This window comes from Jaculus jaculus, chromosome 13 (genome assembly GCF_020740685.1).
Source record: "Jaculus jaculus isolate mJacJac1 chromosome 13, mJacJac1.mat.Y.cur, whole genome shotgun sequence".
Lineage (NCBI taxonomy): Eukaryota > Metazoa > Chordata > Mammalia > Rodentia > Dipodidae > Jaculus > Jaculus jaculus.
The window spans coordinates 50416480-50439273 of record NC_059114.1 but is presented as its reverse complement, the minus strand read 5'-3'; the positions used below and the strand labels follow the sequence as shown (position 1 = coordinate 50439273).

Here is a 22794-nt window from a genome sequence, read left to right as displayed (position 1 = left end):
TTTCTTGATTATTTGAAGGCAAGTTTTGGGCTAGCTTGGTTCTTCTGGATATCTTTGCTTCTCTCTCCCTGATGTAAAACAGGAATCCTTAATTGGTTAAGCTGGGGTTTGTAGCACCTCTGTGTAGAAGGTAGTTGGGGTGATGGGCAGTTTTGTTGATATAGAGAGAGACTTGCATAAATGAAAGTAAAAGAAAGATTAGGGACAGGTTTATAGGAACATGTGCCTTGGTGGTAATACCCATGCTGACTGATCACTTTTGATGGGAAAGCTAGCGATGTTATGCAAGAGGTCTTATACATTGTGTGCTCTCTTAGTTACTGGGTCCATTTGATCTCTGAAACAGAGATATAGGACATCCACCTGAAAAAGGACGAGTTTAGTGTAAGGTGTGATGGAATCTGCTTGTAACCTCAGCACTAGAGAAGCTGAAGCAGGTGGATCATGAGCTCCAGGCAAGCCCAAGATACAAAATAAGACGTCTGTGTGCGTGCGTGCGTGCGTGTGTGTGAAAGACAGAAAGAAAGAGGACAAGAGAGATAATTAATCCAGGTGATTAATGCTGGTTCAGATCTTTGCTACAGGGAAGGTTTTTCTAAGGTAGGAGATTTTTTTTTTTTCAGTTTGTCTTTTATTTTGCCTTTTAGGTGGACAAAAAAATTGTAAGAACTGAGATAGGAGTTCTTCTTCGCCTCTCACATCCAAACATTGTAAGTGGTTTTTAATTTACTATTTCACTATTTCAAAAGATTTCCAAAGCTGTAGAGCAGGATTGTTGTCCCTCACTGTCCGTGTTAAGGCGAAGGGGTGCTTCCACTACGGGATGCAGCGTAGCCTAACTCCTGCCCTTATCTCATCACATTTTCTCTGCTTTGGTTAAGTCAACCTTACAAAATTATTCAGGTTCAAATTGGATGGGTCAGCAACACACACTATGTCTCTTTTCATGCATAAAAGGATAAAAATTGGAGAGTTTTATTTTGCTCTAATGAAACACTTTCTCCCTCTTTTGTTTGCCTATCTTATTAATATGCTGTTGCCAAAGAGAAAAAAAAATGTCCATGAAGAAAACACATTGCTTTCCAAAAGTCATTTCAGTCTTTGAGAGAGTATCTGATTTGGAGACAATGTGAAGATGAAAATAAATTATGTACTTGAATGAGGAAATAAAAGGAGCTCATAAGTTTTGCTTTTGGCTCTGTTCAGGCAATACCTCTGAGGAAAATGTCCAGTGAAAAGCTGTTTTGAATCAATGAAGTGAAATTGAACAAAATCTTTTTCCTGGTGATAACTTGTATTTATAATTAAAATATCTACTTAAAAAATACCCATTTCTCTGAGAAGGCTGTGCTATATGAGGGGATTACTTGCAATACTTAGACTCAAAGAAAAGTGCATACAACTTAATATGTTTTAGGGATGCACTTAGCTATACACTGGTAAAATATTTTTCTGATAAGAAATGGGCAGGGGAGGTAGACAGTTTTTAACATTGACTCAGCAACTCAAGGGATGCCACTTAGAACCCAGGTGCCACCTGTTCTTGATCCTGCCATCTTCTTAGGATGTTGACCTTCACCCTCTTTTCCTCCATGGTCCTAAAATGGCAGCTCTACACTTTTACCAGTCCCTGCATTGATAATCAAGAAAGAATGTGGAAAGGCCTTGCCAGCAGAATCAGATGAAAGCTTTCTCAGAAACTGCTACAGCAGAACTCTCTGCAAACTTCATTGGCTGAAGCTAGCCACAAAATCACCTTTAAGTACAGGAAGGCAGGCAGCTTGACAAATTGAGTTGCCCTAAGAGGGTTAGACCAGCATCATTCGTAATATGGGACCAGACACCTTGGAGTCTCTGAACAAAATCAAGATTATTTTTGTAATGAAGGAAAGGCAAAGGACTTTAAACAAGCAATTAATAAGACTGCCCTACTCAATTACTACTTTCATATTGTTCTCTTCTTTCTTAGAAGTCTATATGGCATTTTCCTCACATTTACATCAGTTCTGGCCAATAGATTCACAGATCTGTGAGAAACTATTCAGATTTTCTTGGATTATGTGATGAAAACTATTGTCTGGTCAATCAAATCTCTGCCACTACTCTATTCAAGGTCTCTTTCCTGAAATAGTAACTTTTTAGTTGCTGATAATAACTTTTATATACAAACTTTTTAACCTAGCTTGCCCTCCTCTCACTCCTAATTTCTAATCCCTTGTTTCTAAGAGTAAACTTTTACTTTTATTTGAGGCAGGGTCTCACTCTGGTTCAGGCTGATCTGGAACTCACTGTGTAATTTCAGGCTGGCTTCGAGCTCACAGTGATCCACCTACCTCCCACCTCCCAAGTGCTGGGATTAAGGCATGTGCCGCCATGGCTGGCTGAAACATTTTTTTATCTCTAGCAATTTCATGATACTTTCAAATAGTTTGGTAGGTTTGGATTTTTTTTTTTTTTGGCTCTAGATAGAAAATCAGAAATTGAAATGCTTTGGTAAAATTTAGGAAGAGTTTTTAGTGTAGTTACTTTTTAACCATTAAAAGGGAAAACAAAATTTAATCTTTGAAAAAGATGATGTAACCTGACAAGGCAAACAACTCAGAAAGAAAGTGGCAAGTATTTGCCTAATGTTAGAATGAAGATTTTTGTTGACTTTATCCAGCATGCGGAGGTATTGTCTTAGAGATTTTTAAGGGGGGTGGTGCAGAAAGATTGTTAGAGCCACAAGTTGGGACATTATGCACAGAGACATTGCCTCTTCCCCATGACTGATGTCTACCCCACAATGCATGACCCACAATCCCCAATGAGGAGGGTCCCTTCAGAGAAGGGAGGACAGGGAAGAGGCTAACTACGGTACCAACATGGCTATTTACACACCAAGTATGGACATAACTATAAACTAAATAAAGAAAAAAAGAATGATAAAAATAAGAAATCTGTGATGTTCTCTTTTGCATCTTTCCCTAGATTAAGCTTAAAGAAATATTTGAAACCCCCACTGAAATCAGTCTGGTCCTAGAACTCGTCACAGGAGGAGAACTGTTTGACAGGTGAGTTGGACCTGGAAATCAAATCAAAGAAATACTTTTTGTTGAGACAGCAAAAACAATGTAAGAGGAATTTTTCCTAAAAGCGTTTACAAAAGGAGAATGCTAGTAGCTATATTTTCATAAAATAAGTTTTAGAAGAATGTTCAAGAAATGCAGTTACCATTTAAACTGTACATAGATGGCCATCTGAGATGATTAGTAAATAAAATGAGAAATACCATAATGCCCATTTACTTTCGCAAACACTTACTTCTTCAATAAAAGTATTATTTCTGAAATTATGTTAAGTTTAAAATAGGCAGTAAGATTTATGAAAATATTTTCTTATGAGAAACAAGAAAGATTATACAAAGTTAAGCATACGCTTTGAGTGCTCTCCAAGTGAAACTGCAAACTGAGAAAACTGTGAGAATAAATGTTTGTTGATTTCTAAGCTCATAGTTAATGATACTTTGTTAGAGTAACCCAAATAAACTAAAACATGTTCAAGTACCAAAAATATAAAAATGAATATTCTTCAAATGATTGTTTTTTAACTTTTCATGAAATTTTCATACATAGACATTATGTGATTTGATCATAATCCCTCTCCCAATGCCGTCTTTTGTCAGCATCTCACCTACTCCCTTCCACTGAACTCCTTCAAATGATTATTTCAAACCTGTTTTCTTTAACAGCATATGTGAACAGCTTCGTGTTACAGAGTAAAACATGTCTGTTCTGGACAGTTACTGGCAATCTGGTTGCTGTGTCACAGCTTATTATTCAGTGCAGAGGTTGGAGAATTGAGAAGGGAGGATGCCTTGGGATCCGCAGGACAATCTTGGGTCACACAGGTTTCAGGTTTTCATAGCTGCGCACCTTCCCCTGCCTACTCGAGAGAATTCCTGGTGGGTTCTTGTGATACTAACTGTGCTCACTAGGGTAGTAAACGGAGGAACTGGATAAGAGACCCATAGGTATATGTTAGAAATGGTAAGAAGCAAAAGTAAGGGTCTTGGTTAAAAAATGGCACAGGGCTGGAGAGATGGCTTAGTGGTTAAGGCACTTGCCTGCAAAGCCAAAGGACCTAGGTTCGATTCCCCAGGACTCACATAAGCCAGGTGCACAAGGTGGTGCATGCATCTAGAGTTGTTTGTAGCATCCTGAGGCCCTGGTGTGCCCATTCTCTCTCTCTCTCTAAATAAATAAATAAATAAATAATTTGGGTTTTTTTTTTTTAAAGATGTTTAAAACATGAAATAAAAGAGAACTGGGTCTTGGATAAAAGAGGGCAGAAGAGGGACCAAATGTGTGGATTCTGTGAAAGCCTCCATAAATATTTGCAGAATGGAATGAATAGACAGGTATAACAATGAGTAGACTCTGAGGAGGAAGATCCCTAAAGAGATGTACACTTGACTGTGTTGGGAGAGGAGCACTTTCCCCTAATGTGGTGAATGTTTGTGTTACCCCCAAATTCATAAGCTGAAATCTTAACCCCATACATGGTGGTATTTGATGGATCTTTTGAGAGGTGATTTTGTTATAAGGACAGTGCCTTTATGAATGGAATTCGTGGTATTTTAAAAGAAACCCAAGAAAGATACCTTACCACTTTCTCCAGATGAGGAAAAATGCATATCTAAAGCAAACCCAGGCCTTAGAAATCAAATCTTTTGGTGCTCTGGGTGTGGACTTTGTAGCCGGCAGAACTGTGAGAAATGATTGTCTGTTGGCTTTATAAGCCACACTGTTAACGCTTTGTTAAAGCAGCCCAAACAAAGACACCTTTTTTCATAGTTGGAATGCAAATTTAGGAGTTTATTAAAGCTTTAGATCTCCAGACCCCTGGCTGGAGGAGGTGTAACTGTGGATGTATTCTAGGGTCCAGCCTTAACGTGTGTTTGGGGTTGGATCAGGAATTTGCTGCCTAGGGTATGCACAGTGCTTGATCTCTGCCTGGGGTTCCTAGAGCGTGCTTACTTATGATGATAGTGGTGGCATGTCTCTCTGCATGAACCTGTGAAAGGGGGCCAGCTTCTTCTGCCATCATGGAACTTCCCCTGGATCTGTTGGCTTCAAATAAATCCAACTCCTCCCATAAACTGTGTCTGGCTTTGAGGTTCATCCCATCAACCTATGCTGGCTATGAAAAAATTGGTTCCAGAAAGTAATTGCTGCATGATAAAACTGACCATGTAAATTTTTGCCTTTTGGAACTTTTTTTTCTGGAGGAATGGGCATGGACTTGGTACTTGCAACTGAAGATGCCTTCCAGAGTGGTAAGCCAAGGTTTATGGACTCTTCTTATGAGATTTGGGAAATTCTAAATGCAGAGAGAATTGTATTTGGAGGTTTTGCTTATGAGCTTTGTAAGGGGAGGGAAAGACTGCAAAGAACTTTGTTGGAACTGGGCTACTGGCATAAGGGCTGGCTGCATTCTGCTGCTCGTGAACAGAGAGGTTGATCAAGATTAAATTTGTAATGCATTGTGCTTGGATAAAGATATGGAACTGAGAAACTTGAGATTTCAAGTTATAAAAACTCAAGCTAAGTTTAAAATTACTGGCACTGAGACTGATTTCTGAAGCTGCTATTGTTAAGGAGATATTACTGGGATTAAGGATGGACCAACTGCTTTACATTGAAACAGTGGAAAGGATGCCTGAGGGAAGATTGGATGGTAGAAATGCAAACTCTTTTGAAAGGAAGTTACTGATAGAAAGGAACCTGCTCTTCAAGTTCATGATTTGTCATTGCTGAATTAAGAAAATGACTGTGTCCTACACACTTGTAATGGTTTGCAAAAACATGAAAAAATGTATAGGATGGATCATGAAGTGCACATGATTCCAGGAGCTGCTGCTGGAATGTGGCATGGGGCAGGGTGTGATGGCTGATAGGCCAGTGAAGCCTTTGGAAGATGGACCATAGTTTTCAGTGCAGACCCAAGGATATATTTAGAAATACTAGGACTGTACAGGGTCTATCAAGGATCACTATTGAGTCAGGATAGAAACTTTCCTTAGCTATTCAGCCCAGCTGTAGGGGAGGAATTGGAAAATCTGGAGACTGTCAGTCACTGGTTATGATATCAGACTTGAACTGCAGATGTTTGATGTTTGTTGGATAGTTATTGGGATTTCATTGGTCCATTTCTCTCCTTGTTATACCTTATAGCAGTTGGAAATGTTTACTCTGTGCCAGTATAAGTTGGAGGTATGTAACGTGTTTGATTTTATAGGGCTCATGGTTAAGAGATAGTCTTGAATCTCAATCAGGCTTATGACTTTCAACCTATCTTAAGTTGGTAAAGACTTTGGGAACTTTGAAGTTAGACTGAATACAATTTACACTGTGTGATAGTTATGAATCTATTGGGGGCAAAGGGGAAAATGTGGTAGTTTGAATGGATGTCCCCCAATAGGTTCACTGTGGGCCAATTCTGACCTTAAGGTGTGTTTTGGGATGGATCTAGAATTCCAGCCTAAAGGTATGCAGAGTGTTTCAGCTCAGTCTGAAGTTCCTGGATGGAGTGTGTTTACTTGTGGTGTAGGTGGTGATATTTCTCTGTGTGTACACCTGGCTGCTTCTGCCATCATGGATGTTCCCTTGGATCTGTAAGCCTCAAATAAATCCCACTCCTTCCGTAAACTGTGTCTGGCCTGGAGGTTCATCCCAGCAGCATGAGCTGACTATGACACCTTCTTTTCCATCCTTACTATACCCAATTGAATTGTCCGCCTTTACCAAAGGGTTTATATTATTTTTAAAATTTTTGTCTGTTACATTTAAAATTCTCTAATGCAGATCTGAAGCTTTAGATATTAAGTACAAAAGGTTTTGTTTCACCTTAACCACACTATATGTCTTTTTTCAAATGTTTAATTTTGTTTATTAGTACTTAGAAATTTCATTAAAACAAGTAGCCTTTAAAACTTGTAATACTATGATAATTTTCACATTATGAATTAGTTTTACGCATAATGAATGAACTAAAGTTGTGGGCATCAAGTAGCCTCTGGGAGGCAGTTGTTAGTTAATAGACTCACAGTTCTGAATCTTGACTCTACCACTCAAAGATGATCTAGCCTAGAGTACCATCTTTGAAATTTGGAACACATTTGAAGCTATTCTATGCTACTAAGAACGATTAGGTTCCTTGTTACTAGTCTAAGAATGGATAATCTTTCTAAGATTCTCATGTTCCCGTGTATTTAGACAAGACTCCTCTGGACCAGCCCAGATGAGTGCAGCCAGTATTTTTCTGTAATGGTTCCTTTTGTAGCACCTTGTAGCAATTACACTGTCATTGCTGAGATGAAAAAGTCCAAAGTGTAATGGCAAGAGTCTTGAGATTTTGGCCAGCATCCAAAGAAAAAATATAAAGAAGGGAAGAAAAGACTATTCTTCTTAGGCTTGAACTCTGAAAAGTGACAGGCTTAGCAGTTGTCTGCAGGCAAACAGCTGCCTTTCCCAAGCTTCCATGAAAGAATATGGGGATGGAATTTATTTCAGCTCCAAAGAAAATGAAAATAGGTTATTGTTAATTTCAGTTGTAGAAATTTTAAAAACATGAATTGAGTATTCAGATTTAATAGATGACATGCGAAATTTAGCAGCCCAGTAAAGCACTTGCCACTGAACAAACTCTGAGTAACTTTCCCAGGATGGATTGGTTTCCCCTTGAATATTGTTGCTCCTATCATTGACACCACTGATAAGAATTTAGCTTTGCCATTAGGTTATTTGCCTCTACAGTTATTGCTAAATTATATCAAGTTGAATCATTTTCATTATTTAATCTACTGTGGGTTTTTTTTTCTTTACAGTTAAAAAAACAGTCAAGGTCTCTCTTTTTTTTAAAGTTTATTATTTATTTATTTATTTGAGAGTGACAGACAGAGAAAGAGGCAGAGAGAGAGAGAGAATGGGCACGCCAGGGCTTCCAGCCACTGCAGACGAATTCCAGACGCGTGCGCCCCCTTGTGCATCTGGCTAACGTGGGACCTGGGGAACCGAGCCTCGAACCGGGATCCTTAGGCTTCACAGGCAAGCGCTTAATCACTAAGCCATCTCTCCAGCCCTCATGGTCTCTTTTTTATGCACTTGGATCAAATTCAAATTTGTGAAGTTATGATGAGGATTCATTCCTGGTGAGGTGACTCTAATAGTACCTAATGAATGAACTAATGGAGCAGTTGATGGAGAGATAATCATGATAGTCAATTAGAGTCAAATTAGTTCTATTTTATTAGTAAAAGATCTGTCCGATGATGCCTATAAAAGCTGAATAGTCAAAGCCCAAGTGTGTTCTGTTGCAGCAAATTGCAAAGGATAGATGGTTTGAGGTTTTGGAGTAAAATCAGTGCTTTTGAGTTAAGACAAATTATAAATACATGCATATACATATATAATATTTAAATTTACACAGTTATGACATCATGGGAAGAAGAAAGCTCACATATTTTTTCTGTCATGTCTTTCTCTTTTTCATTTCTTGGCATGTGTGTGCGGAGTATGAGTACTATATGATGTGTAATGTGTGTGTCAATGTGCATTGCCATGTATGTGCTATACACACATATGTGAGGCTAGAGAAGAACAGAGGAGAGCTTTGGATGCCCTTCTTTATTACTCAAGCACTGTCTGCTTGAGAAGGGGGTCTCTCTATCAACCAAGAGCTGTCATTGGTCAGCTAGCTCCATCTATTCTCTGGTCTCTGTCCCCTCTCCCACAAAGACTGGGGTTGCAGAGTAGTGTAGCCATACCCAGCTTTTTATGTGGCTTCCAGGGAGTTGAACTCAGTGGTCTCCCACCCAAGAGGCCCCATGCTTAAGCAACAAGTCCTCTTATTCACTGAGCCATGTGCCTTGCCATATCCTTTGCAATCTTACCACAAGGCTTAAAATATCAACATCCTGGGCTGGAGAGATGGCTTAGCGGTTAAGTGCTTGCCTGTGAAGCCTAAGGACCCCGGTTCGAGGCTCGCTTCCCCAGGTCCCACGTTAGCCAGATGCACAAGGGGGCGCACGCGTCTGGAGTTCGTTTGCAGAGGCTGGAAGCCCTGGCGCACCCATTCTCTCTCTCTCTCTCTCTCTCTGTCTTTCTCTCTGTGTCTGTCGCTCTCAAATAAATAAATAAACAAAAAATATTAAAAAAAATATATCAACATCCTTCTTATTAAACTGTGTGGTGTGTGTGTCTCTCTCTCACTCCCTCCCTCTCTCACTCTTTCTCTCTCTCCCTGTATGTGTGCATGAATGTGTGTGTGTGAGAGAGAGAGAGAGAGAGAGAGAAAGAGAGAGAGGGAGAGAAAGTGTGTGTATAATGTGGTTGTGTGTTGGGAGGTGGTGGCTTGTGCCCATGTGATGCCCTGTGCTTTCTCCAATAGTGGCCAGAGGGGGATGTCAGATGTTTCACACCATCACTCTTCTGCCCTGTCCTTACTGAGCTCAGAGCTTGCTGTTATTCTTGTGTTCTCCACAGCACTGGGTTATAGGTGTGGATAGTCACAGCTGTTTATGTGGCTCCTGGAGATGGGAGTCAAGCAAGACTTCTCTCAGGCCTCCTGGAACTTGGTGCTCACACAGGAAGTGCTCTTGAGCTCTGAGCCATCTCTTGATCCCTTTAGGCTGAGAAATCGCTCCAGCCCCAGATCCCTTCAATAAACCATTCATATACAAAATATGAAGCTTAAGAGTAAATTTTCCAGTTTTCAAGAAAATGATTGCATTTTACCACAGCTAATTTAGCAGTTCCCTTAGGCTTCTAATTAAGCCAAAAGTATTTTCTTCTTATTTCTGATGTAAGCTTATTAATTTTTTTGTCTCAACATTTTTTTTTCTCTGTCTTCATTTTTGCTTGCCAATGCCAAATACCATGTATAAGAGATTTCAGAATTTGGAGATTTAAATGCTGCTTGCTTCCAAAAGAGCAGATTTTCTCTTGGCTTAACAAGTATTTAAGGTAAAAAAAAAAAAATAGTTCTATACAATCAGGTACTGAGAGGACCCACGCTAGTTTCCTAAGAACTCTTAATTACCTGCTAATTCCTAGGAAGGTTTGTTCTTAAGGGTCCCAAATTTGAAGCAGGATTTTACCAGGGTCCCTCTTCCTTGATACTCCTGGAGGCTAAATTCTCTCCCTGGACTCTGTGGTTCAGACCCTCAGCCTTTTCTGTGAGGCTTCCCACTACAGGCTGCATTGGCTGGCTTTGTTTCTTGCCCAGACCCTGGCTCCTGCAGGAAACCTTTACTTCCTTACAGCTCCCTGGAGTGTGCAAATAGACTTTTTGAAAATATTTTCTTTAGCTTGTTTTTACCTTCTTGCCTGGAACCTGTCTCACCACCATTGCTGAGAGCAGACATTCACTTGAGATTGAAAAATTTCCTCACCAGTATTGGTGTGTTTTCTCTTTTTAAAGAGAAGTCTACCCTTTTGGAAAAGCAGGATTCCAAACAGTTCATTCACTATGTATATTTTGAAACTTAGAGTGAATAAAAGTAAATTTTCTTCCCAAATTAGACAGCCAGGGATGCCTTTCTGTCAGACGCTTTCTACCTTGTGTGATCTCCCTTTATTAAACTCAGTTAGTCTCTTTAACATGGTACCTAAGAGAATAAACTACTACTTGTTTTATTTATGTTGAGTCCAAGTTGTATTGATGGGTCCTCGGAAGAATCTTCATTTAGTCTACTCAGTAAATTTTGAAGTTTTGTGGGATATACTTATTCACATTTTTCAAAAAACATGATCTTTTAAAGATATTTCAGGGCTGGAGAGATGGCTTAGCGGTTAAGCGCTTGCCTGTGAAGCCTAAGGACCCCGGTTCGAGGCTCGGTTCCCCAGGTCCCACGTTAGCCAGATGCACAAGGGGGCGCACGCGTCTGGAGTTCATTTGCAGTGGCTGGAAGCCCTGGCGCGCCCATTCTCTCTCTCTCCCTCTATCTGTCTTTCTCTCTATCTCTGTCGCTCTCAAATAAATAAATAAAAAATGAACAAAAAAAATTTTAAAGATATTTCAGTCAAAAGTACATGATTAAAATTCATCTCTGGGGTTTGGGAGATGTCTCAGTGGTTAAGTACTTGGCACTTAAGCAGGAGTGAAGGGGCTGAGACCACTGGAGTTTGACTACACAGAGCTTCGTTTAAAAGCCAGGCATGGCCATGCATGTCTTGTCATCCCAGTCTGTAAGGGGAAGAAACTAGAAAATCATTGGTGCTGTTTGACAGGGAAAATGGCAGGTCCAGGTTTCAGGAGAGACCCCACCATAGGAAAATACGCAGGGGAGTGATAGAGAAGGACACATAAAGGTCTCTTCTGGCCTCTGTGCACACGTGTTTAATATGTACATCTGCATACAAATGTGTATACACCATACCACACATACACACAAATAAAAAATTAAATGAAAATTTTAAAATAACATTATTGGGGGCTGGAGAGAATGCAAGTGGTTAAAGGCACATTGGTGCACCAATTTTCTCTCTCTCTCTCTCTCTCTCTCTCTCTCTCTCTCTCTCTCTCTCAGATAAAAGGCCGGTCTGCTGGGCTTGCCTTAAAAAATATTTTTTAAATTATTTTTTGAGGCAAGCCCAATAGACTGGCCTTTAAATGTTTTTTTCTAATTTAATTTTTTTGGTTTGTTTTTCGAGATAGGGTCTCATTCTGGGTCAGACTGACCTGGAATTCAATAGTGTCAGGGTGGCCGCAAACTCACAGTGATCCTCCTACCTCTGCCTCCCTAGAACTGGGATTAAAGGCATGCGCCACCACTCCCAGCTCCTTTTTCTTTTCTTTTTTTTTTCTTTTTTAATGAGAGAGAGAGAGAATTGGTACACTAGGGCCTTCCATCCACTGTAATCAAACTCAAACTCCAGAGGTATGTGCTACCTTGTGCATATGTGTGACCTTGTGCATGTGTGACCTTGTGCATCTGGCTTATATGGGATCTGAGGAGTCAAACATGGGTCTGTAGGCTTCGCAGGCAAGTGCCTTAGCAGCTAAGCCATCACTCCAGCCCAAAATATTTTATTTATTATTTGAGAGATAGAGAATGGGCAGGCCAGGTCTCCAGCCACGGCAAAGGGAACCCTAGACACATGTGCCACCTTGTGCATCTGGCTTATGTGGGTACTAGGGAATCAAACCTGGGTCCTTAGACTTTACAGGAAAGTGCTTAACCACTAAGGCCTTGACCTAAATCTTACATGAGGAACTGGAAATGAGCAAGCAGAGGATAGAGGCATGGACCTTGCAGAGCACAGCAATGTCCCAAACCACACAGCACACGATAGAAGTGAAATATGAGTTTCTTAGTCTCTACTTCAAATGTTGAGGTAGGCAGAAAGCAAGCACTTGCTAGATATTTGTCAAGTGAATGGTTGAGTAAACAATATGCTCTCTAGCAATTTTTATCAGGTCATGGGGTCAGACTTTTTCATTTCTCGTATGAAAGAATTGGACTAGAAATCCCTTGGGCCCATTCCCAGGTCTTCAATTTGATTTGGCCTCTGCTTTCTTCCATCCAGCAGCTCCTCAGCCAGCACCCACATCGATCCATGACCCTGCCCTTCCCTGCTGCTCACATCTATCAGTGCTACTGGGACCTTTGAAACTGTCTTTTAATATGTGAATTTAACACACCACAGTCCTTAGAGAAAGCATAAAAATACAAATGCCATCAATGAAGAGAGAAAACAAAGAAGTATAGCTTTTAAGGGAGAAATAGCTACAGTAGACGTAGCACAGTACACATTAATATAATTTTGTAACTCTTATTATTCAGGGCCTTTACCCTCTGACCTTTGATCCATCAGTAAACATCTTTATTAGATCAATGTAATTTTTTACATAAACCTGCAGGCTTCTAATAACATAGGTAGCTGGACAGAGCTCTGATGGTGGGCAAGGCCATAGGGCTGCTAACCAATGTGCCAGGAAGTCTGAAACCTCAGGGCATAATCAGATTCAAGCTGTGCCTATGACAACTGCTTGGGTGGAGATGTGCTCAGTTCAGTTCGTGGCAATTAGTGTGACAGAAACAAATGCACCAAAGCCATACGTGGAAGCAGCTCTTTGGGGAAAAACAGACATCACCCATAGTTTCTGATTCCAGGATTTAAAAATCATGGGATAGAAAATGGACTGATCGGAGAGAAGAGAGGTGTGTGGTCCAGCACAGCAAACATGGAAGTGAAAAGCACAGCACTTAAAGAAAGGCTGCCGGAGCGTAAGGACTGTAGCGAGATATCCTGGGAAACGTGCTTCTCCCTGCTTCCCCCCAGATCTTCAGATCCTGTAGGAATGGTGGATCCCAGCAGCCTTTTGGTCCAAGTTGTGATGAAATTTTCAGGAGACAATTTGTTTTAGTGCTGTGCCTTGTAGTCTAGCCTATAGTGGAACATTATGGACTCAAGTGTCAGACAAATTATATAGCCCCTGGGCTTAAGTTTCTAATAGCATCTTAACTGCTTTCTGATTATTTCACAAAGCATAAAAATGAATGTGCTTACATATAAAAAGAAAAAGCCACAAAAATATCCTCTATTTTCAGCTTCCAAGCCTCGACAAAGACTTTAACTCCCACCAGAGCTTATTCCCTGTCAGCGGACAGTACCCTCATGTCTGCGAGTCCCCTGACTCTCTCTCTCACCTTTCCCCAAGCTCTATTCCCACCCGTCCAGCATCTGGGAAACTTGTGTACAGTTTGCAGCTCTGTGCTCTCTCTCAGAATCTTTCCCAGCTCCCAGGCTTCGGGCATAGATACCTGTAGCAACAGTTTAAGTGTATCTTCTTTCACGTTGATTTAATTAACTTCCTTTAATAGTCACTCCACTAAATCTGTGTAGGAGAAACATTTCATGTTTTTGTTTTTTTGTTTTAGGATTGTGGAAAAGGGGTATTACAGTGAGCGAGATGCTGCAGATGCAGTTAAACAAATCCTGGAGGCGGTTGCAGTAAGTATGAAATGATTTAGTTCTTTCTTCCTTTTACAACCTTAATTCAAGAAGGATAGCTTATAGCCATCTCTTCAAGTACACTTACTACAGAACTCTTACAATGCTCCTTAAGTCTTTTTCATCTTGCTTTGGTGATACTGCCATTGAATAACTGTTGGCTAAAATCTAGCACTTTTCTGTGGTTTGTTTGCCTTTCATCCTGATAATTCAACCAAGTACTGCCAGATACTTCCAGATGACATGATTTGACCCTTGGTCTTCATCTTTACTAGGCCCTGGTTGGAGTCCCCATCATTTCATACTCATATTGCTACAAAACCTTGTAGATGGGCCACCTACTCCCACTACCCTAACATCCACTCTTTTCATCTGGTTATGATGTCAATAATAAACCAATTTTAGCTTACCTATAGTTATGCCACTAATGTTAACCCAGCCTCAGTTGGATGTGGAGGCAGAGGAGGGGCATTGAGTTTGAGGCTGGTCTGTGCTAAGTAGTGAGACTGTAACTGTAAAGAAAGGAAAGATGAAGAAAAGGAAAGAAGATCAAATTACCTTATCTTAGACTATCTTGTAATTTCACTGTATATTATTGTCAGTCTCCTTTACCTGCTTTAGATTTATTTTTGAATTTATTTACTTATAAGAAAGAGAGAGAGAATGGGCATGCCAGGGCCTCTGGACATTGCAAACAAGCTCCAGACACATGTGCCAACTTGTTCATCTGGCTTACATGGGTCCTGGAGAATCAATTCTGGGTCCTTTGGCTTTGCAGACAAGTGCCTTAACCACTAAGCCATCTCTCCAGCCCCACATTGATCTTTTGTTTCTGGCCATAACCACTAAGCAATCTCTTGAGCCCATGTATTTTTGAATTTGTAGTTATTTGAAATTGAATATTATTTTAACTCATTCCACACATGAAGTCACATCTCTGCTCCCCCATTACCATTCCATTCATGTGCCGTGGGTTAATCCCCCTGGTATTCAATGTGTGCTTCCCAGTCACCTCCATCTACTTTGATGGCTATTGCTCATTGGGTTTGTCACATTGTGTGCTCTCACTTTGTGATACCATAAACGGCTGACAGAGGAAACTCTTCTCATTTGGTGAATAATAAATGGATGTTCTCAGCCTCAAGGATTTTCATCCCCTGGAAGGATACCAATTAAGGGTGAATAAAAGGGTCCAGGCAGTGATGCTCCAAATAGGAGGGTACCTCACAGAGCATACTAGAGTCCCAGTTCTATGAAGCTAAACTGGTCATTGTTAATCCTGTAATTTTAAAATATTTTATTTATTTATTATGAGAGTGAAAGAGACAGATAAAGAGAAAAAGAGAATGAGCACACCAGGGCCTCTAGTCAGTACATACATACACGCCCCCTTGTGCATCTGGCTTAAGTGGGTCCTGGGAGATCAAACCCAGGTCCTTAGGCTTCGCAGGCCAATGCCATAACCACTAAGCCATTTCCCCAGTCTGCAATCCTGTAATTTTAAATTATTACTTTATACACCCATAAAACTGGCTTAAAATCTAGGCTACCATATTTGATCCAAACATCCCTTGTAATAAGCTTTTAAAAATCAGACTTTTTCTGATTATAGAATCTCGGTGTTACCATAAAAGAAATAAAATCATTTTTCTTCACATTTCACAGGTAGAAAACAGCAATTTTCAGCTTATGAGAACTGGTTGGCATTTATAAAATAGCTTATTGTCAACTAGAAAGCTACCAAAAATTGGGACAGTTGGAACTCAAAGAAATCAGTGATGCATCTCATATTTCTTCCACATCATACAGTTTTAAGAGTTTATCTAGGCTGACTGTTGAAAGCACAGCAGCCAACAACTTAGATTGAAAATGTTACAGGTATAATTATTTCCCATGCATAACATGTCTTGCAGTCCTCCCCCCCCCCCATTCTATCCTAATTCTTTTCCCATACACTTTACAGAATTTTTGACTGTTATTTTGCTACTATGGTTTTGGGGGAGGAGGCTTTAATAACATTTATGAGAGCCTTTAAGTGAATTTAAAAGATGTTTTCCCCTTTGGATTTGAAATATTTCAGGGCATATCCTTAAGTCTTCCTGATTATTATGTCTCCTTGAAATCAATTCTTGCAGTCACTAATAAGTGGCACAAGTCAATCTGGACATTCTAGGAGGGTGACCTTGCCCTACACAATGCTATCCTTACAGACCTCTTTCCCACAGTTGTCCAGAGACAACTAGAGGATATTTGTCTGCCCTGCATCTCTTACTGCTACCGTTGTCTTCAGTTTTCCTGGTAGCGGCTTGGTCTTCTGCTCCAATATGCTCTTGTGTTCTCTCCCCGCCCCCATCAGTGAAGCGTTCTTTTTCTTTTTGTAGGCACAGTTCTCTGTGGTACATCTGAATTTTAAAGGCATGACTTCAGAGCCTGGCAAAACTTATATATATGGAGTAGAGTACTGAAGGTTTTCAAAGTGTGTGTGGAGGGGAAGTGATTGAGAAACTGTTAAATCTGTCCATGATCCCAGCACACAGCATTTTTGTTAGAGTTGTATAAAACATTGTGATGATGGGGGTCAAAAACTACAAACAGAAACATTAAAAATTTAAAAGGAAGCTGGGCATGGTGGCACATGCCTTTAATCCCAGCACTCATAAAAGTAGGAGGTAAAAGTAGGAGGATCTCTGTGAGTTCGAGGCCACCCTGAGACTCCATAGTGAATTCCAGGTCATCCTGGACTAGGGTGAAACCCTACCTTCAAAAACAAAACAAAACAACAACAACAAAAAAAACCAAATTAAAAGGAAAACAATGTAATATTTTAGCATAACATAGCAAGAAATGAATGTAATATTTAAAAATCAGGAAAAGATAAAATAACAGAAGCACCTTCAAGTAAAAAAAAATCTGTGACTCCTCACTCTAAAAGAGCAACAGATTTGGTTTCTTAGAGAGTAAGGTAATAAAAGAATTAGTGATGGATACTGAACTGAAAAGGCAAAGGGATCTCTAAACTAAGGTATTGGGGAGATCACAAGGATCCTTGGACTGGGACAACAGAAAGGTTATCATTATAAAATAGGAAGATGGAAGATAGTTATCTATGTACCTTCTGGGAAGCCTGAGTGGTGCTGGTGTCTGTGAATTCAAGAAATCGATCGTGATGATGGAACTTACACCTCCAAGGGTGGCACTCCAGCCAGCAATGCTGGCATACTTGAGCCTGCCCCTAGGAACACTAGAAAACTAGACTAAATTAACTGCTGCTTCAGGAATGACCTATTACCGCAGAGCAAGAGTGTTTGTAGGTTTATATAAGTAGGCATCACAAGCAGGGAAGTGGAGAAAGCAAATAGGAAGGAGAAATTCCCTTTATCTGCCTCCAGTCTCCCACCCTCATGTCCATCATGGCAAAGTTAAAGGGAGTTAAAGGGAGCCAACACAGCAAGAAAAGGAAAATTCATAAAGTGGACTGTAGAAAAGTGGACTTAAATGTAAGATACAATAACTTCATAAATTATATAGAAAGTTATACAAAAATAAAACTTCTCAAAAATTGTTTCTATGCACAGTGTCTCCCATAGTCTTCAAAGTATACAGAATGATTCAAGAGATTAATGAGTCAACACACAGAGAATCAATGCTAAATAAATTACTCTCTGCCTTAGTACTGAGTACTATATACTAAATAACATTTATACATTTAGTGAGCATTCTGTAGTTCGACTGTATATTACTTGATGTGCAGAATCTGCTTTCCCTTCGGATCTCTCATCAAAATTACTGTTCATAAAATGGAAGCCAAGGGATTAAGAATCTGTTTATCTTTTTCACTGTCATAGTTTGGCTCTTAGATGATGTTTGTAATTGCTTTTGCTGTCTTGTAATTATGACAAGAAGCTCAATTTGTGTAAAAGGCAGAGGGTAAAGATGGTACTATTGGACTGTTCTTCTCCCTTTGTCCCCCATAGAGGATAACAGTTCCTCAGTGTTTCTGTCACTTTACATTGTATGTCTTATTACAAGATACCGAGCTCCTTCTTGAATAAACTTTTAGTACATCCTCATAATGATCCTGCCATAATGGTCGAGCTAAGTATAGTACAAAGGGCATACTCCTAGATAAAAGGATTCTGGTCCTCAAATTTCCAAAAATTGCATTTCACTGAATATCAAGTGCACACCCACACACTGCTAAATCAGGATTAAATAAAATTTGAAAAAATAATGAGATTGAAGGCTATTAACAATAAACTTGCTTCTGACACTTATCCTTTTTTTCTGTGAATGCCACTCCTCCTCGGGTCTACGTACTGTCAATGAAAAAGATTCTGAAAGTTCAGTTAAGCAGTGAGAAGTTAAAGCAGAAAACACCTATTACAGATCTATCATTTCCTATGGCATTTGCAATTTTCCTTGGGAAGATATTTTTTCCCTTTTTGCTCAAATTTAAGCACTATCCTCTAGAGGATAGATTTTAATTAATGCAATGGGCGAAGTATTAAAACATTGTAGGATAACTTATCAGTAACAAGTAAACATGGTTATATATTTTTACCAAGAATTGAGAAGTCACAATTACCAGAAAAGAAATAACAGAACATTTTGTTACTGTTCTACCACTTTTGTTTATAAACATATAATAAAATTCCTTAGAGCTTCAGTCAGAGCATAAATTATTTTATCAGAAAGAAAATTTGGAGCAGGAGAACAATCTATGTTCTGAAAATGAATATTACTGTTTGGAAACTGGAGATTTTAAAACAATTTGGGGAAAGGGGAGTATCTTCTCATGAAATGTTTCTGCACATTATTTATAGCAACAATACTTACAGTAGTATCAAAATTTTATCAAATTCTGTCTCTGTGGCCTTTCCTTTTTCTTCCCAAGAGAATGATGATAAATTCTGGAGCATGTATCTGAGAATTTTCTAACTACTGTACATAAAATATTATGTGATGATTATATTCTACTTAATATTTGTCATATGGGTATTTGGTAAATGTTGAATAGTATAATTAACCATTCAATGTGGTCATTATCCATTCCATGAACTGTGAAAGACTCAGTTCTTGAACTGAATATAGAGATCAGGACATTTAGCAAGGAGCTGGGCACACAGACACACTAACACTTGACTACATGAAAACACCTATGCACCAAGTAACCTTAGAGCTTCAAGAAAGGAGAATGCTATTCTATGTAGAAAAATCTGAGTCCTAAATATCTTCCCTAAGGAAGTTATAACTGATTTGGCGTTCAGAATTAAAAAAAAAAAAAAAACTCATCAGACTGTAGTAAGACAGAAAAAAAATTCTAATAATATTTTTGATGGCGGCGGGGGCAGCTGAGGTGGCCATGGTGGTGGCGGATGTCTGCTCGGCCAGGCACTTCGAGGAGCTGCTGCGCCTCAAAGCCAAGTCCCTCCTTGTGGTCCATTTCTGGGCACCATGGGCTCCACAGTGTGTGCAGATGAACAATGTCATGGCAGAGCTAGCTAAGGAACACCCTCCCGTCTCATTTGTGAAGCTGGAAGCTGAAGCTGTTCCTGAAATATCTGAAAAATATGAAATTAGTTCTATTCCCACCTTTCTGTTTTTCAAGAATTCTCAGAAAATTGACCAATTAGATGGTGCCCATGCCCCAGAGTTGACAAAAAAAAAAAGTTCAGCACCATGCTTGTAGCAGCTCCTTCCCTCCCAGTGCTAATAAGCATTTCAAAGAAGACCTCAACCTTCGCCTGAAGAAGCTGACTCATGCTGCCCCCTGAATGTGCTTTAAGAAGGGCACACCTCAAGAACCTCGCTGCGGTTTCAGTAAGCATATGGTGGAAATTCTTCACAAACATAATATTCAGTTTAGCAGTTTTGACATCTTCTCGGATGAAGAAGTTCGACAGGGCCTCAAAACGTACTCCAATTGGCCCACATATCCCCAGCTCTACGTTTCTGGAGAGCTCATAGGAGGACTTGACATAGTCAAGGAGCTAGAGACATCTGAAGAATTAGATACAGTTTGTCCCAAAGCTCCCAAATTAGAGGAAAGGCTCAACGTACTGACAAATACTGCTTCTGTGATGCTCTTCATGAAAGGAAGCAAGCAGGAAGCAAAGTGTGGATTCAGGGGCTGGAGAGATGGCTTAGCAGTTAAGCGCTTGCCTGTGAAGCCTAAGGACCCCGGTTTGAGGCTCGGTTCCCCAGGTCCCACGTTAGCCAGATGCACAAGGGGGTGCATGCGTCTGGAGTTCGTTTGCAGAGGCTGGAAACCCTGGCGCGCCCATTCTCTCTCTCTCTCTCTCTATCTGTCTTTCTCTCTGTGTCTGTCACTCTCAAATAAATAAATAAATAATTTTTTTTTAAATGTGGATTCAGCAAACAAATTCTGGAAATACCGAATAGAACCGGTGTGGGCTATGAGACGTTCGACATACTGGAGGATGAGGAAGTGCGGCGAGGGTTGAAGAAGTGTTCGAACTGGCCAACCTACCCTCAGCTATATGTGAAGGGCGAGCTTGTTGGAGGACTGGATATTGTGAAGGAACTAAAAGAAAATGGTGAATTGTTGCCTATACTGAGAGGAGAAAATTAATAAATGTTCAACATGGCACCCCAACTATTTCAAGAAATATTTAATGACCGTGGAACAGTTCATGATTTGGTCCTCAGAAGTGGACTAGGAGTAGAAACGATGCTGCTTATTCAGTCTTGCTTTGTGTATTTCACAAGGTTGTGCTAAATAAATGTATGTTACATTTTTTTCCACCAAAAACTAGAATGCAATAAATATCTTCAAATTCATGTAAAATGAAAAAAAAATATATTCTTTTTCTCCCACAGATGTTTGGAGAGCATAGTGTAAAAGTGATCTTGCTAGGAGGAAAGAATTTGGCAAGATGTGGGCTTGTGGGAGAGTCAGACAATCTGCCCTGAGGGTCTTCAGTGACATGCTACAGAGCTCTGTGACTCTGCCAGGGAGGATGCTGGAGAGATTTTTGCTGACAGCCCATCACCTTGATGGCAGCATAAAATCCAAAAGCAGTGAGCTAGTTAAGAAAACATTAAAGTGTCCATTTAAAAGATGCAAAGGGGGCTGGAAAGATGGCTTAGTGGTTAAGGCACTTGCCTGCGAAGCCTAAGGACCCAGGTTTGATTCCCTGGATCCCATGAAAGCCAGATGCACATGTTGGCACATGCTTCCGGAGTTGGTTAGGAGTGGCTAGAGGCCCTGGTGTGCCCATATTCTTCCTCTCTTTCTCTCCTTAATAAATAAATAAAAATAAAGTACTTAAGCAAAGATGCAAAGGACCCTCACCCCCATGCACACCAAAAATGGAATGAGGAGGACAAGCACTGGTTTTAAGCCTGAATGCAGTGAGCTAATCAGCTAAGCCAAGCATTTCCCTTGAACCTTCACTGACTATATGTCCATGGTTATGAATATGCACACTTAGAGATAATGAAAATTGATCTAGAATAGGTACATACGGATGAGGAAATACAGGATCAATTGGCCTCTCATCAAACTTTCTCACTTTTATTAACACTTTACTAAGTTCTACTTAAGTAGAACTTAAGTTTAAGTTCTCAATGCAGCAATGATAGCTATAATAATACTAAAAGCTTATCAAATTTTGTCTCTGTGGCCTTCTCTCTTTATTCCTAGGAGAATTATGAAAAATTCTGGAACATGTATCTAGGAATTTTCTAACTACTATACATAAATTAGTATGTGGTGATGATATTCTACTTAATTTCTGTCTTCTTTCTGGTCTCACAGTTCATTCTATGACCCTTTCTCTGTCATTCCTGTTTCCTTCTCCTCAAGTGTATTTGTTTTTTGTTTTTTTTTTTCTTTTTTCTTTTTATGCTCTTCTTTATCCTCTTTTGGAAGGATTTATCAATAGAGGGGAAAATTAAATAGCATCTAGCTTCTCTCTCTTGGAAAGAAAGCCTTGAGACCGTGATGAGTATTCTGAGTTTCATGAAGTTTCTGAGTAGATAGGACTTGATTCCTATTTTACATTTTGGAGTATGGACTTCAGTTCAGCCTCAGCTACTCTGTCAGTTTATATTTAATTAGCAAATGAGTTTCACAGAAGTACCAACTTTGAAGCAGAACTAGATAACCTCAAGTAAGGGTAGGAGATGCTGTCTATGCAATACTGACAGAAGGAAAGAAAAGAAAATATAATAATTGAGAAATATGCTATGGGTTCCTGTATCCTCTGGGCCCACCCATGCCCCCCCCAACCCCTGAAGGTGCCCAGGCAACTGGAGTGGGTGAGCATGTGATGAGAGAAACACTCCTGGGAGATAGTTGAACATCTCTCTCCTTTTATTGTCAGTGAAATGAGTTTATAGCATCTGAGGGTGTAGGGGAGGATCCTAAGGGGATTGGTTGTACCAAGTTCATTTCTGATGCCTAATTAGCATGTAGGGACATTCATCCTAGCAGTAGGCAATGACAGGGGCATATCAGATGATCTAGGGTCTCAGTGTGTGAATACTGCTGGCTGGTAAGGAGTTTCCTAGGCAACTGGCCAAAGGTCACAGGGCTATGGGCAGAGCCTAAATTCAGGTGTGCTGGGCTTGGAGAGGGAGTGGCTTCCTGTAGCCTGGGGGTCCATAGCCATGCCTGGAAGCTCAGGCCCCTCCTCTGAAGGCTCCAGCCTGTGCTTGGCAGTGCCCGACAGTATGCTGTGTCTTTTTGTGGTTAGTGTTTTGAATTCTATAGATGATCTATAAATTATTGTAAATAAATAAAAATTAAAAGATAGGAAATCATGCTATAAGA

General features: G+C 40.0%; 1 protein-coding gene and 1 pseudogene across 1 annotated transcript in view; both read left to right on the top strand.

Annotated features, from left to right (window-relative positions):
- Positions 1-22794, top strand: part of Camk4 (calcium/calmodulin dependent protein kinase IV) — a 265408-nt gene that overhangs the window by 172974 nt on the left and 69640 nt on the right. Inside the window, exons 3-5 of the mRNA XM_045131967.1 lie at positions 648-710; positions 2971-3053; positions 13925-13997. Of these exons, the coding sequence (XP_044987902.1) occupies positions 648-710; positions 2971-3053; positions 13925-13997 (219 nt within the window). The remainder of the gene's footprint in view (positions 1-647; positions 711-2970; positions 3054-13924; positions 13998-22794) is intronic.
- On the top strand, positions 19333-20798 carry LOC123454014 (annotated as a pseudogene).